A 15,965-nucleotide genomic window follows, 5' to 3' on the forward strand; every position below is an offset into this window, starting at 1 on the left:
TTCTTTTTAGCATCATTTAAAGATTATTTTTACAAAAATAAAAATGGTTTAACCATTCATATGTATCAAACAAATATTTAGTTCATCATGAAAACGTTACTTTATATCAAAACATTGGTTTGACACGCATGAATAACTAAAACAATCTCGAAATTGAATTATTTTTGTAGAGATGATTTTTTATGATGATGAAGAATGAACAGTTACGTTTAACATGTTTAAACGATAAAAATACGTTAATTTCAAGGAGGAACATTTTTTTTTTTCTCCTTCAGTGGTACATGCCATTTTTTTCCTTCTACTTTTTGGTGGAGTTCTATTTTCATTTTCTTTTTGCTTATACAATTTAGCATTTTTCTCCTACTAACAAAAATAAAAAAGAAAAACTAATTAAAAATTTTAAAAATTTTGAGTTTTAATAAAGGGTAAAATAAATAGTATTACGTTTAACATTTTAGTATAAAAATATGATTTTTCATTAAAATAAACTGGAGCACGAAGTTTCCATTAACTCTCAAACCAAACAGCTCGTCGCAGACACACAGCCGAGTCGTTGCCCGAACCTGAAACAAAAGATGGCGATGGCGAGCCTTCAGAGACTCCGTCACTCTCAAATGCTCCACCGCCTCCCTTCCATCTCCTTAATCTCCAGATCCTCCGCCTCCATATCCTCCCCCACTCACTCTGCCAAAGTCTCCGACCGAATCGTCAAGCTCTTCGCGATCGACGTCGACGGCCGCAAGCGCGAGGTGGTGGGCCTATCGGGCCACACTCTCCTCAAGGCCCTGGCCCAGAGGGGCCTGATCGACCCGGCCTCCCACCGGCTCGAGGACATCGACGCCTGCTCCGCCGAGTGCGAAGTCAACATTGCTCAGGAATGGTTCGACAAGCTCCCGCCGCGGTCCTACGACGAGGAGTACGTGCTGAAGAGGAACTCTAGGGCTAGGGTTCTCAACAAGCATTCCAGGCTGGGATGCCAGGTCGTCCTCACTCCAGAGCTTCAAGGTATGGTGGTTGCTGTACCTGAGGCCAAACCCTGGGACATTCCGTAAGCTTAGGGTAGTGAAATTCTTGGGATTTTACCTCTGTTTTTGGATACAATAATGCGATTTTCTGGCTCTGAGGGAATTATGTGGAACCAGTTTTTAATGTTGTGGGTCGAATGCTTTGGATTTCCGTGTATGAATTGAGGAAATTGTTGTTCAATTTCATGATTTGAATATGTTGGAATGTTGAATTGTTTGTTTTGGGTGTTGATTTAGTTGGTGAAAATCGATGAAATGTGGGAGGAATGTTGAAAAAGTGTTGAGCCATATATTTCGGGTTTTCTAGAATGGGGTCAGAAATCCTTGTTCGTTGTTCCATTTAGTAATATAAGGTTGGTGTTTCGGAAGTAGGAGGCTAGCAGCAGATTGAGTAAATGACGGACATATTTTTGACCTGGATGGAGTGATTTCAGTTTGTAGGCTTAGGTCCAGGAAGTAAATGTAGAGTTCGACTTGAATGGAGGTTGAATGTGAATCTTTAGTTTGTAGTAGTCATCTTGTTGTAGTTTACATGAGCGAAGAGTGGTAGCTGTTTGGTTTATATTAATTGATTGCTGCATAACAAACTGCAAATTGTGGAATTCTATGGAATGTTGCATAAAAGGTAATATAATGCAAGAAGTGGACGAAGGAGGTAGGGAGTTTAGATTTTCACCTGATAATAGTTTCAGTAACAATGATGAAGAACTTGAAACGCTTGATGATAGGCGAGTGTTAATGTTCATGGCTGGGTTTGTTTTGCGATTGGCTATAGTTGCTTGAGCTGGCGATAGTACTGAATCACAATCGCTTATGTGAAGTTGAGATTAGTGTAGCTGTGCAAGAAACTAAGCAACAGATTGGTTTATGTTCAAAACGTGCTTTTATGAACTTTTCTGTTCTGCACACTGCTCGGTGCAGTTTTATTCCATTACATGTGTTTGATTTGGTGACTTTGGTCACGCATAGTATTGCACTTGAGATGTTTTGTTCTTTTTTGATTATTTTCTAGCACCTTAGTGGAGCTTACTTGAGATATTATACGCGCATTATTCTTTGGGTACTGGGTAGTGGAGATATCGAAACATGTCTCCAAACTCTTTCTTTCCGGCGTGCTGGAAGAATAAGGGATAGGTATTGTGCGGGATAGGGAACCATGAGAAGATCATGATAGGTGTTAAGTGGCTAGAGCCCTTCAGGAAGCACATATATGCCGTATTTGGGATTCTGTTTGAAGATGAACATAGTTTTACATGCAAAAAGGAAAATGAAATAGCTAATGGGGTCTAAGGATGAATTGTTCTGTCTATGACCCTCCCTATGCACGCACAATTTTGTTTGGATTACCCGGGATGCTTTTCTCAGGAAATCCTTTTTTGATGGCTACAATGTGGTTTAGAATAGCCGAATTATTTTCTCTTTTGATGTCCACATTGTTGGATGGCTGTTTGTCGTTGCTTCTAGGAGAGAATTTATCCGGATCATGAGAAGTGCCATTGTCTCTCAGACTCTCTCAGTCTCTTCCTCTTATTTTCGTATAATTGAATGGTGAAATTATAGTGGTTGGAGAATTTTCATGTGGTCCAATATCCTCGTGAATAGGGTGTTGAGTTTCTACTTATACATCTCGTATTAGTGGTTGGAGGATGTGATTGTGCAGTGCTCTCACACCATCTCCAGAATCCTAGAACCTAACAAAAGAGGGGCAGAAGATGTATAGTTGTAGTAGTGACTACCGAAGCTCCCGTTTTGCCTTGTGTAATGTTTTGCTTCCTGGTTTGCATGGTCTAGCAGCGCCTTCTAGAATCTAAATTAGGCTTTTAACCCGGAGTGAGGGGGAGAAATGGACATAACTAAATCACCAAATTACTTATTTACCAAAACATTGAACTAAACTACTAGTTGACGTGATATTCTCTCTTTTTTATTGCCACGTTGATTTTTCAAAGTATAAGGAGGCTCAAACTAAAATTGAAAATCAATGTGGCAATTTGGACGACCACAAACGATAGTTCAAAGGGGTAACTAAATTTTTCCCTCAACCTATTTGTTTCAAATCGTTATCATGGGTCTTGTTGTACTGAGAAATACTTTCATTCCGCTGATGTTGCTGCATCTCAAGTTAATCAGTTATGTTAAAAAGTTATAACGCCTTAGAAGAACATATGTAAAAGAGATGTCAAATTTTAACTTAAAATTAAAATTTGACTGTCTATGTGACATTTTGACATCTTTTAAAGTTTTGTTCTTCACCTGATATGTCAAATTCAAATATTATAATATATTTTAATAAAGTAAATAAAATGCATGTAATAATTAATTAAAAAGAGTTTTGAAGCGTTAATTTTGTTAGTAATGGTGAAGGGTGCTAATCCATATCATGCCACATCATATTTTGTTTTTCGGTTTAAAAACATTATAGTTGCCATTTATAACAGTTAGTACTAATTTGAATATTTTTTTTTTAAATTTTTTTAATAAGTGATTAATTTGTGATACTGTCACAAAATCATCGTGGCTGAAAGTAACGTTCGTGAGTGTTGATACAATGCCCAAACTCGAGCCAATGGGCCAAACAATCATTGGTCCGAAGTCCATAGGGCTGAGCCCACTCGAGCAAAAGAAAACCCTAGTTCCTGCTAATTTTCTGTATAAATACTATATTATCAGAGAGATTAGGAAGTATCGTCGTGTGCAGGATTCCTTTTCTTCTTCCGCTTCCGCGGCAGCCCCCGTCCGATTCTAATTCCTTTTCTTTCCTCCATAATTCTTCGCCGTCGCTTCTTCGATTGTTTTGATTCGATTTAAATCTCTGTATTTATTTTATCAAATTTTGCTTTGAGTTTTTTGAAAGGGTAAGCAAGTTCAGCTTCTTGACTGGGTGTCGAATCAACGATCCAGCCAAATGAATTACAAACCTTGTGAAATCCAAATCGGCAGTAGCACTCGCCTGAATCTGACTTCCTCCTGATTCTTCAGGCCCTTTTACTACTGTTACACTTACATGTTCTTTTTCATTTTTTCCCCCAATTTAATTTATAAAGTTTGATAAATAATTAATAACTATATTAAGCAATCATAATCGTAAATTCGTTCCCATTCTTTCCTCTCCCCAGTTCCATCTCCTCTCAAGCTAATAAGCTCTTCCTTCCTCAGTTCTATTAGAGCTTGGGGTGTCTGATTGGGAAGATATTTCTGTAACAACATGAGCAGCTGTGTTGCTTAATTGCATTTGCGAATACTTGTGTCAAATAAAACAGGCAAGTTAGTAGTTGTGCAACTTACAGCATTTGCAAAGAAAATTCGATCTAAATTTTTGGTCGTTCGGAATGGATACACCCAGGAGTGGCAGTCGAAAAGTATAATCTTATTGTTCTGGATTTGAAGAGATGCAGATTGGAGGAAAAACCTTTTCTTGCCTCGGTTTCTTACAACCAAAGCTCCTGGATTTCCAAAGTTTAGTTCAACCTGGAACTTGACACTATATGTTCTGGTTTTTTCACCATCGTCTGTCTTGGTGGTTCCACATTTGAGGTAAGCTTGGTTGCTCAACTTGCCCTTGCCAGTTTCTGTTGGATACAACATCAAGAAAGCGAAGATTTTCGGGTCACAGAATTACACAAAGCTCAATAGTTTTTCAAGGTAATTGCTCCACTTTGAACTTACTTGGATCAACTTCTGTCGAACTATATAATCGAAGAGAAGCTGATCTTCCCGAACCAGATTGTTTATGGCTCTGGACAACGACAATTTCTCCTTTGATAGTTGAGTGTCTGCTCCGCGGTGGGCTAGTAACTGGGTGGCGCTGGTGTTGCATATTTGCTGCCTCTTGCATGGAAAAGTGACTCGGCAAATCAACGATGGAGAACTTTTTATGAGAAAAATGAAGTTATTAATAATGTTGATGAATGCGAAACGTAAAGACTTATGCTTTGCCTCTTATTCTTACCTAGGCATGTGATTCGTTGCTTGACCAGAGGTTTTCTTCTTCTTTTGTGATATTTTAGTTCCATTCCGAGTACAAGTTTTGTGATTCTGTCCTTGATTCTTTTATCGATATCGCTAGTAGACTTGCGAAAATTGAGCAACAAATACGTCAGGTGGAAAACGATAAGTGACAAAGGGTGCCAACTGGGAACATCTGCCCGCTATCGTATCCAATTGCATTCGCTTGTGCAACCAGTAACAACCACGTAACGGCATCTGCATTTTGGTGGAAAATCTTTCACTCTACTCTTATGAACACCATAGACTGTATCATGTTGCCTATTGCTCGAAACGTGAAGTGGCTACCTTACGTGTTGTAGTGGACTGTCGCATTATGCTTGAAATTGATGTTATTGAGCACTTGTGGAATCAACAAGGAGACCAAGAAGTACAACAAGCATCTGCATCTGCGTCCAGCCTACATATTTTCCAGTTTCCCTGGAAAATTAAATAGAATGTATTTACTATTTACCCGAAACCTGCATGCCCGCACGCTTAGGATCCATTTGCTAGGCTAGATGGGATTGAGCTTCAGGAGTAGGATTGGATGAGTTACATAACCTATCATATTTTCTCTTATTTCGGATTTGTAGCCAATCCAGTCCGTGATGCATTTATCTCACCAAACATTTGCTGGGTTACAAATCCAATTTAATTGAAAATAACCTATCTCATCCTATCCACCAAACGAATCCTTAGCCTTTCAACTTCCCAAGTACAATTCAATGTACTAGCAACTTTTCAGCTCTTCCATATATATAGAAATTACATGCCGTGGCCACAAGACTTCCATAAATCATTGAAATCGGAACCATTAATTCTTTTTATCATCATTTAAAGATTATTTTTACAAAAATAAAAATGGTTTAACCATTCATATGTATCAAACAAATATTCAGTTCATCATGAAAACGTTACTTTATATCAAAACATTGGTTTGACACGCATGAATAACTAAAACAATCTCGAAATTGAATTATTTTTGTAAAGATGATTTGTGATGATGAAGAATAAACGGTTACGTTTAACATGTTTAAACGATAAAAATACGTTAATTTCAAGGAGAAACAATTTTTTTTTTTCCTTCAGTAGTACATGCCATTTTTTTCCTCCTACTTTTTGGTGGAGTTCTATTTTCATTTTCTTTTTGCTTATACAATTTAGCATTTTTCTCCTACTAGCAAAAAAAAAAAAAAGAGGAAAACTAATTAAAATGTTTGAAAATTTGAAGTTTTAACTATAAGGATAAAAAGTAAAATGAATAATATTAAGTTTGACTTTTAAGGTAAAAATGTAATTTTTCGTTAAAGTAAAAGGTACCGTAAACTTTTCTTTTAACTCTCAAACCAAACAGGTCATCGCAGACACACAGCCAAGTCGTTGCCCAAACCTGAAACAAAAGATGGCGATGGCGAGCCTTCAGAGACTCCGTCACTCTCAAATGCTCCACCGCCTCCCTTCCATCTCCTTAATCTCCAGATCCTCCGCCTCCTCCGCCTCCTCAGCCTCCGCCTCCTCCCCCACTCACTCCGCCAAAGTCTCCGACCGAATCGTCAAGCTCTTCGCGATCGACGTCGACGGCCGCAAGCGCGAGGTGGTGGGCCTATCGGGCCACACTCTCCTCAAGGCCCTGGCCCAGAGGGGCCTGATCGACCCGGCCTCCCACCGGCTCGAGGACATCGACGCCTGCTCCGCCGAGTGCGAAGTCAACATTGCTCAGGAATGGTTCGACAAGCTCCCGCCGCGGTCCTACGACGAGGAGTACGTGCTGAAGAGGAACTCTAGGGCTAGGGTTCTCAACAAGCATTCCAGGCTGGGATGCCAGGTCGTCCTCACTCCAGAGCTTCAAGGTATGGTGGTTGCTGTCCCTGAGGCCAAACCCTGGGACATTCCATAAGCTTAGGGTAGTGAAATTCTTGGGATTTTACCTCTGTATTTGGATACAATAATGCGATTTTCTGGCTCTGAGGGAATTATGTGGAACCAGTTTTTAATGTTGTGGGTCGAATGCTTTGGATTTCTGTGTATGAATTGAGAAAATTGTTGTTCAATTTCATGATTTGAATATGTTGGAATGTTGAATTGTTTGTTTTGGGTGTTGATTTAGTTGGTGAAAATCGATGAAATGTGGGAGGAATGTTGAAAAAGTGTTGAGCCATATATTTCGGGTTTTCTAGAATGGGGTCAGAAATCCTTGTTCGTTGTTCCATTTAGTAATATAAGGTTGGTGTTTCGGAAGTAGGAGGCTAGCAGCAGATTGAGTAAATGACGGACATATTTTTGACCTGGATGGAGTGCTTTCAGTTTGTAGGCTTAGGTCCAGGAAGTAAATGTAGAGTTCGACTTGAATGGAGGTTGAATGTGAATCTTTAGTTTGTAGTAGTCATCTTGTTGTAGTTTACATGAGCGAAGAGTGGTAGCTGTTTGGTTTATATTAATTGATTGCTGCATAACAAACTGCAAATTGTGGAATTCTATGGAATGTTGCATAAAAGGTAATATAATGCAAGAAGTGGACGAAGGAGGTAGGGAGTTTAGATTTTCACCTGATAATAGTTTCAGTAACAATGATGAAGAACTTGAAACGCTTGATGATAGGCGAGTGTTAATGTTCATGGCTGGGTTTGTTTTGCGATTGGCTATAGTTGCTTGAGCTGGCGATAGTACTGAATCACAATCGCTTATGTGAAGTTGAGATTAGTGTAGCTGTGCAAGAAACTAAGCAACAGATTGGTTTATGTTCAAAACGTGCTTTTATGAACTTTTCTGTTCTGCACACTGCTCGGTGCAGTTTTATTCCATTACATGTGTTTGATTTGGTGACTTTGGTCACGCATAGTATTGCACTTGAGATGTTTTGTTCTTTTTTGATTATTTTCTAGCACCTTAGTGGAGCTTACTTGAGATATTATACGCGCATTATTCTTTGGGTACTGGGTAGTGGAGATATCGAAACATGTCTCCAAACTCTTTCTTTCCGGCGTGCTGGAAGAATAAGGGATAGGTATTGTGCGGGATAGGGAACCATGAGAAGATCATGATAGGTGTTAAGTGGCTAGAGCCCTTCAGGAAGCACATATATGCCGTATTTGGGATTCTGTTTGAAGATGAACATAGTTTTACATGCAAAAAGGAAAATGAAATAGCTAATGGGGTCTAAGGATGAATTGTTCTGTCTATGACCCTCCCTATGCACGCACAATTTTGTTTGGATTACCCGGGATGCTTTTCTCAGGAAATCCTTTTTTGATGGCTACAATGTGGTTTAGAATAGCCGAATTATTTTCTCTTTTGATGTCCACATTGTTGGATGGCTGTTTGTCGTTGCTTCTAGGAGAGAATTTATCCGGATCATGAGAAGTGCCATTGTCTCTCAGACTCTCTCAGTCTCTTCCTCTTATTTTCGTATAATTGAATGGTGAAATTATAGTGGTTGGAGAATTTTCATGTGGTCCAATATCCTCGTGAATAGGGTGTTGAGTTTCTACTTATACATCTCGTATTAGTGGTTGGAGGATGTGATTGTGCAGTGCTCTCACACCATCTCCAGAATCCTAGAACCTAACAAAAGAGGGGCAGAAGATGTATAGTTGTAGTAGTGACTACCGAAGCTCCCGTTTTGCCTTGTGTAATGTTTTGCTTCCTGGTTTGCATGGTCTAGCAGCGCCTTCTAGAATCTAAATTAGGCTTTTAACCCGGAGTGAGGGGAAGAAATGGACATAACTAAATCACCAAATTACTTCAAAAAATGGCTCACGGGCTTTGCATGTCCCTATTTACCAAAACATTGAACTAAACTACTAATTGACGTGATATTCTCTCTTTTTTATTGCCACGTTGATTTTTCAAAGTAAAAGGAGGCTCAAACTAAAATTGAAAATCAATGTGGCAATTTGGACGACCACAAACGATAGTTCAAAGGGGTAACTAATTTTTTCCCTCAACCTATTTGTTTCAAATCGTTATCATGGGTCTTGTTGTACTGAGAAGTACTTTCATTCTGCTGATGTTGCTGCATCTCAAGTTAATCAGTTATGTTAAAAAGTTATAACGCCTTAGAAGAGCATATGTAAAAGAGATGTCAAATTTTAACTTAAAATTAAAATTTGACTGTCTATGTGACACTTTGACATCTTTTAAAGTTTTGTTTTTCACTTGATATGTCAAATTCAAATATTATAATATATTTTAATAAACTCAATAATAAAGTAAATAAAATGCATGTAATAATTAATTAAAAAGAGTTTTGAAGCGTTAATTTTGTTAGTAATGGTGAAGGGTGCTAATCCATATCATGCCACATCATATTTTGTTTTTCGATTGAAAAACATTATGGTTGCCATTTATAACAGTTTGTACTAATTTGAATTTTTTTTTTTTAAAAAAAAATTTCTAATAAGTGATTAATTTGTGATACTGTCACAAAATCATCGTGGCTGCAAGTAACGTTCGTCAGTGTTGATACAATGCCCAAACTCGAGCCAATGGGCCAAACAATCATTAGTCTGAAGTCCATAGGGCTCAGCCCACTCGAGCAAAAGAAAACCCTAGTTCCTGCTAATTTTCTGTATAAATACTACATTATCAGAGATATTAGGAAGTATCGTCGTGTGCAGGATTCCTTTTCTTCTTCCGCTTCCGCGGCAGCCCCCGTCCGATTCTAATTCCTTTTCATTACTCCATAATTCTTCGCCGTCGCTTCTTCGATTGTTTTGATTCGATTTAAATCTCTGTATTTATTTTATCAAATTTTGCTTTGAATTTTTTGAAAGGGTAAGCAAGTTCAGCTTCTTGACTGGGTGTCGAATCAACGATCCAGCCAAATGAATTACAAACCTTGCGAAATCCAAATCGGCAGTAGCACTCGCCTGAATCTGACTTCCTCCTGATTCTTCAGGCCCTTTTACTACTGTTACACTTACATGTTCTTTTTCATTTTTTCCCCCAATTTAATTTGTAAAGTTTGATAAATAATTAATAACTATATTAAGCAAACGCACTCTGTCCCTAAACAGTCGATGTTTTGAGGCAATTTCTTCGTTTGCAATATTAATCCAGTTCTAGTTTTTCTAGATTATCCAACTACTCGCCCATTATCCCTTTTACTTTGATTGGTTTTGTGGGCACATGGTTGGATTACACTTTTTTTTATTTTCTTAAATTTAATTTGATATTTTCTGTGAATTGAATTTGATTGATGAAGAAAATGATGAAAGAGATGTGAAAGGGTGATGATCCTTCGATTTAACGTGATCAGAATAATATCTCTTCGCTACGTTCTTTCTGATTCTAAAACAAATAAATAAGGGCTACTATATGGAATTAAAACAAACAAATTCTAACACATTCTTTGCACAAAAAAATGGTGGGACTAAAATGATCTTTAGACTTCGGAGATTGGACTGAAAATAAAGTCTCAGTAGAAGTTTCTCATTAAGGCTCAAAAAATAAAACGGAGTTGAACATAATTGGACTCTTAATATTAGGTTTTATGTTATATAAACAATAGCTAATTGGGGATGGAAGATTTGAATGGCAAATAATCTTTAGACACCCTCCCCTTGGTTGGTTATGTTGATTACTTTTTATTTTCACTTCAGAAGAAGTAATATCATCTCCAATCGAAGGGTTCAGAGAGTCAGATGGTTGAAAATAGTTCGAAAACTATCTTCAACTGAGAGTCAGGCCAAATGACTCATGGGTCCCACTGGACAAAAAAAGGCCAAATGACCAACCAGCCGACCCAAGGCCGAGCCACATGCTGACTTCATATTTGATTTTTCTTTTTTTCTTTTTTACAAAATTTAAAAATTCTATTTTTTTTCCTATAACTTCTTGAGTCATTAAACAACATTAAGTAACATTAAACAACATAACAAAAATTTAACAATATGAAACTTAAAAAACATTTTTAAAAACATTTAACAACATGAAAATTATTGACAATCCATAATATAAAATTATTGAGGTAATTTAATTTAAGTAACCATAGTAGTTCAATTAAAATAATAAATTATGTTTGGCTATATGACCTTTTGGCTCTCGATTGGAGATAGTTTATTTTTTTTCACAGTGCTATGTTTGGCCTATGGCCCCCTGGCCCATCGGTTGAAGAAGGTAAGAAATATAGCCTTGCATTGTTTATTAAAATATTATTTTCTTGAAGGGCCAAAGGACTAAAACGAGTCATCTGATTAGCCTTCGGTTGGAGATATCCTAACCTTCTATTTATTTAATTCAAATGATATAAACATGACTGTTCTTTGGAGAAGTAACCTTTTATTTAAATAATTCAAATGAATTAATTTTGCCCGTTCTTTGGAGAAAAATGGTGTTTATAAATCACTTTATATTTGAATTGGAATGCAATGGGACAACCACTTTAGTTTAAGGACTCGTTTGAAATTGCTTTTAAAATTGTTGAAAACGAAAATATATGGAACAAATTTTTAGTAAAAATAAAAATGAATCTTGAAAAAAATACTTTAGGTGCTCTCTACATCACATAACAGGTGCTAGTGCTTCTTGCACGAATCACTTAAGAGTCTTTGAAACCCAGAAATATATATATATATATATATATATATATATATTTAAAACGATTTCGGTTATTTTAAAAGTACTTCTAAACGACTTCAAACCTCATTTTTTTGTCACTGCAAACTAGCTTAACTCACGTACTTGTTACTAAGTATGATAATTGAATGATAGTTAAATTTCACCATAAAAACCAAGCTAGCTTTAATACATTACCCAAAACTCCATTCTATAATTTGGGCATGCGCAAACTTACGATTTGCACAAAACTTGTGTTCAAACAAAAATGCAACCCTTGAACCACAAAAAAAAAAAATGAAAATTAATGAAAAAGGTTTGAAAACTTTCAACTTTGAGTTTTAACGAAAATAACAAAAAAATGTTATAAGTGAATAGTATCATGATTGATTTTTTAAAGTAAAAATATGATCTTTCATTAAAATGAACATTACCAGAAATTATCGTTAAAGTTCCAAAAGAAAAACCCCTAAAATCAAGTCCTAATTCGAGAAAATACGGCGCCACAATTATAAACGCGGCGCCGCAAAAACGGCTGGTTTCATTCCAAACGACTTCAAACCAATACCCGCGTTTTTCAACGGATATCGTTAAAAACCAAAATTTTAATCCAATCAATCATCAACGTACAAACGTTTGACCCTCATCGATTTTTCACCTCCTTTTTCCTTGTAACAACTCCGATCAACCCCACCACAAATTCTCAGTTCGGTATTAACCAATTTTCCCAACCATTTTTTTCCTCAGGGTTTTTTCCCATATTTTCTACCCTCCATTTCTCACTTCTTCCAAAAAGTGAAATCTTTCTTATCATTTGGATTTTTTTTGCTGGTTCCTCAATATCCCGATCGAATTTTGAATCGTACTATTTGGTGGTGAATCAATTTTTTTAGCAATTTTAATGGACAGGGCGGAGGTACGGCGGGTTTTCCAGATGTTTGATCAGAACGGGGACGGGCGGATCACGAAGATGGAGCTGAGGGACTCGTTGGAGAAGCTGGGGATTTACATTCCGGACAAGGACTTGATCCAGATGATTGAAAAAATCGATGTCAATGGAGATGGGTTCGTGGACCTTGATGAATTCGGGGCGTTGTACCAGACGATCATGGGCGAGAGGGACGAGGAGGAGGACATGAAGGAGGCGTTTAATGTGTTTGATCGGAACGGGGACGGGTTCATCACGGTGGACGAGCTGCAGTCGGTTTTGTCTTCCTTGGGGCTCAAGCAAGGGAGGACACTGGAGGATTGCAAGATCATGATAAAGAAGGTTGATGGTGATGGTGATGGGAGGGTGAATTTCAAGGAGTTTAAGCAGATGATGAAAGGTGGTGGGTTTGCTGCTTTAAGCTCAAATTAACTAACAGAAGGATCTTTTCCATGGTAGTGATTTTCGAATTTTCGTTTTCTCCTTCTGCACTCCTTCCATACCCATTATTTGCGTACCTTGATTCGCCTTCGAGTTTATTTGATCTAAGGGCTAGAAAAACAAGGGGTGCAGGAGGGGGAAAATGGAGTACAAAAGTACGAAAATCATCACCTTTTTTTTTTTTTTTTTAAATAGAGGAGGAGATACAAAAGAAGAGCAGCCTTATTGTTTAGATGTTTAGAGGCCTCTCTCTCTTGTATAATTTCATTTTTATTTCAAAAGAATGCAAACTCTTTCATTTCTTTGATTGGTATCTTTTCAATATCTTTGAAATCTTTGAACATTGATTGTAATAACTTTTTACTTCCTGCTATCCAATGAATTGAGCCAAAGTATGAGAGCGATCTAAGGTGGATATCTCTTTCATCTTTTGATGGAACCAATTTTTCAACCTTCTCGTCCAAGTATATAGCAACTCTTCGAACTCAGTTAAGGTGGACTTTGTTTCTAGCGGTAAAATTGGCGATTTGGAGGAAATGCTCCTCTTCTGCCTTCAACAAGCACGTCTCGCATAAGATCATGGCAGGTTTTTATCTTCCTAACCAAACCCCGTTCCCCAACTTCAGCCACACCTTTCGACCAACTCAGTTAAGCAGTTATATGCTATACCTTCCATGGTTAATTTCGACTGAACTTTGTCTATGTTGGGCCAAAGAAATAAAACCTTCTGGTGACCATAGGTTAGCCAACTTATTCACTGGAATCTCATTATCCTTAGGAAACTGACCTAAATAAAAAAAACATGGCTTTAAATGATATGGTAAGTCGTCATAACTCAATGCTAACAGCCATGTTGTGCCTGCGTACGCTTGTTCTTGGCCTTTGCTTCTCCTTATGTTTGCATAAACATTCTTATGCGTCGCATGCCACTCGTCACCTGTTCCTGTAAGAAGAATATTGATGGCTAATGGCAAACCTGCACACCGTTGAAGAGCTTAATTATTGAAAATTCCGAGTCTGAAAGAAAAACACCAAATTAACAGCACTTCCCATTATAAAGGCTACTGTTCAAACCATTTCGAAAATACTTATAACTAAGAGAAAAGAGTAATGCTATTTAGACATGCAAAGTTGACACAGTCGAAAACATTCATTTCAACGCCTAAAAGTAAAATGTAAGTTTTTCTTTCCACCCATTTTTTTTGTTGATGTGACGACATTCATATCCTAACAAGAAAAAACTAAATGCGATCAATTCTGTTATAGTTTTGTTAGTCGTTAGTCAATATTCAAACAAGAAAAGTAAAGATAAAAGAGTTATTGAGAAAATACCAATATCACTATCCCTTCTAAGAAGTGCTGTCTTTTCGAACAATTTCCGGCTCTCATTCTCATTTATAGTGGGAGGGGTTGGTAGAGGAAACCACTTGGACCAGCATGCGACGCTACTGCTTCTCTACGTGTGGTGAGTAATATTCTGCTCCTTGTTTCCTCGTATGGAAATGCAGCTTTCAACGAGTCCCATGCCTCAATACTCCAAATATCATCAAGAACCGCCAAACATCTTTTATCTTTCTGGAGAAGACAAAGTTTCTTGGCTACTTCTGCATCACTCATTCGAGCGATTTCTTTTCTTTGCTCACATGTAGCAGAAATGAGTTTCGTTAAAATTTCTTGCCAAACATTTCTCACTTGAAACTGTTTAGATATACACACCCCAAAAAAAAGAGCTAAAACTGCGTCTTACTTCATTATGATGGTAAATCTGTTTTGCAAGAGTGGACTTGCCCAAGCCACCCATCCCCCAAATAGAAACAACTCGGAGGCGGTGATGTTTACCTCTTACCAAATGCATAACCAACTCCTTGATACTCTTCTCTAACTCGACAACATCACATTCTATAACATGAGAATAGGTTCGCCTTAGTTGTCGCTTCCTCTCATTAACGTGCAACCGCTGGTCTCCCTTATGTCCCTTATGTTGTGAGCCTGCAAACTACTCAAACTCAAATTAGAGATTTTGGTTGTAATGTTCCCAATTTCTGACCCTATCTCATGAAGATTGACTCCTTCGATCAAGATGGAACGGAACCTATTCACAAAACTCTTAACACCTCCTCCTTTCGTCTTGGAACTTGGAAGTCACCTTCAAGGCAAAGTTTTCACTGACATCCTCCAAATCATAAGCAGCATCTCTAATTTCAGCAACCAAAACACGTATTACTTCTTCATCTCTTTGTCTTGCATCTGCATCCTTCAACAAGCCCTGCATCATTTTTAGCTCGGTTTGTGCAAGCTTAACTTGATCGCCAACTCCGCACAGAAACTTGCCTCCTTAATTATGAAGTCACCAAGCTTTTCGGCCACAAACGAAACAACAGCCTCAGCCATATTCTCTCCACCAAAAGAAAATTGAACCACTAAACCAGACTTAATTTGTTTGTATATCAATTCAGATTGATGATAAGATCGATCGATCTTAAGCATTTTGCATATAAGACCTTAGAATTTGCAAATAACCTCCTTAGCTCAACTTTTATTCATATAATCAAAGACTAAAGAGCAAATATATACAAATAGTAATCACTAAATAAACCGTTTCATTTGATCTCGATGTGGATTGCATGCATCACATGGAGATAAAGTCCAATGTATCTCACAGCTAGCTGGTTGAAATCACACTCTTGCTAGCTTTTCTATATTTTATCTACCTTTCACCGTTTGCTCTTAAAACATCCAACCAAAATGAGATCATGAGAGACGACTTCAAGTTCATGAGCCAAACAAGATTCTCAAGTCTTCATAAAAATATTTTACCCTAAATTACTAACTTTATGCCATTTATTTTTTGGACAAACGATAGGTACTTTATACTAAATTCATCTAAATTAAAGGGAGGTGGAGGGTTTGAACTCAGGACTCAATGATTTGAACCCTATCCATCACTTGCACTGAACTTTATACCACGGAGTTAAATACTTTGCTTTCTCGAACCCTCTAAACCTAACATTATCTTCTTGTCACATTTT

At 37.5% G+C, this 15,965-nt stretch overlaps 4 protein-coding genes and 1 non-coding gene across 5 annotated transcripts; 4 read left to right on the forward strand and 1 right to left on the reverse strand.

The window, feature by feature from the left end:
- Positions 1-539: 539 nt before the first annotated feature.
- LOC137726903 (uncharacterized) lies at positions 540-1,266 on the forward strand. The gene has a single exon (XM_068465855.1). The coding sequence runs from the start codon at positions 576-578 to the stop codon at positions 1,050-1,052; it is 477 nt and encodes a 158-aa protein (XP_068321956.1). The 5' UTR covers positions 540-575; the 3' UTR covers positions 1,053-1,266.
- Positions 1,267-6,361: 5,095 nt separating this feature from the next.
- LOC137726379 (uncharacterized) lies at positions 6,362-7,087 on the forward strand. Its single transcript, XM_068465300.1, has one exon. The coding sequence runs from the start codon at positions 6,415-6,417 to the stop codon at positions 6,907-6,909; it is 495 nt and encodes a 164-aa protein (XP_068321401.1). The 5' UTR covers positions 6,362-6,414; the 3' UTR covers positions 6,910-7,087.
- A 3,123-nt stretch (positions 7,088-10,210) lies between these two features.
- Positions 10,211-10,306, forward strand: LOC137727188 (small nucleolar RNA R32/R81/Z41). The gene has a single exon (XR_011067757.1). It is a non-coding gene; the product is annotated as a small nucleolar RNA R32/R81/Z41 (small nucleolar RNA).
- Positions 10,307-12,468: 2,162 nt separating this feature from the next.
- Positions 12,469-13,004, forward strand: LOC137723313 (calmodulin-like protein 3). Its single transcript, XM_068462479.1, has one exon. The coding sequence runs from the start codon at positions 12,469-12,471 to the stop codon at positions 12,925-12,927; it is 459 nt and encodes a 152-aa protein (XP_068318580.1). The 3' UTR covers positions 12,928-13,004.
- Positions 13,005-14,331: 1,327 nt separating this feature from the next.
- LOC137724817 (putative disease resistance protein At1g50180) lies at positions 14,332-15,211 on the reverse strand. Its single transcript, XM_068463500.1, has 2 exons — positions 15,083-15,211; positions 14,332-14,634 (listed from the first exon to the last, which is right to left on the reverse strand). Exons 1-2 carry the CDS (start codon positions 15,209-15,211, stop codon positions 14,332-14,334), a joined length of 432 nt encoding a protein of 143 aa, XP_068319601.1.
- Between the last annotated feature and the right edge of the window lie 754 nt (positions 15,212-15,965).

This window comes from Pyrus communis, chromosome 2 (genome assembly GCF_963583255.1).
Source record: "Pyrus communis chromosome 2, drPyrComm1.1, whole genome shotgun sequence".
Taxonomy (NCBI): Eukaryota; Viridiplantae; Streptophyta; class Magnoliopsida; order Rosales; family Rosaceae; genus Pyrus; species Pyrus communis.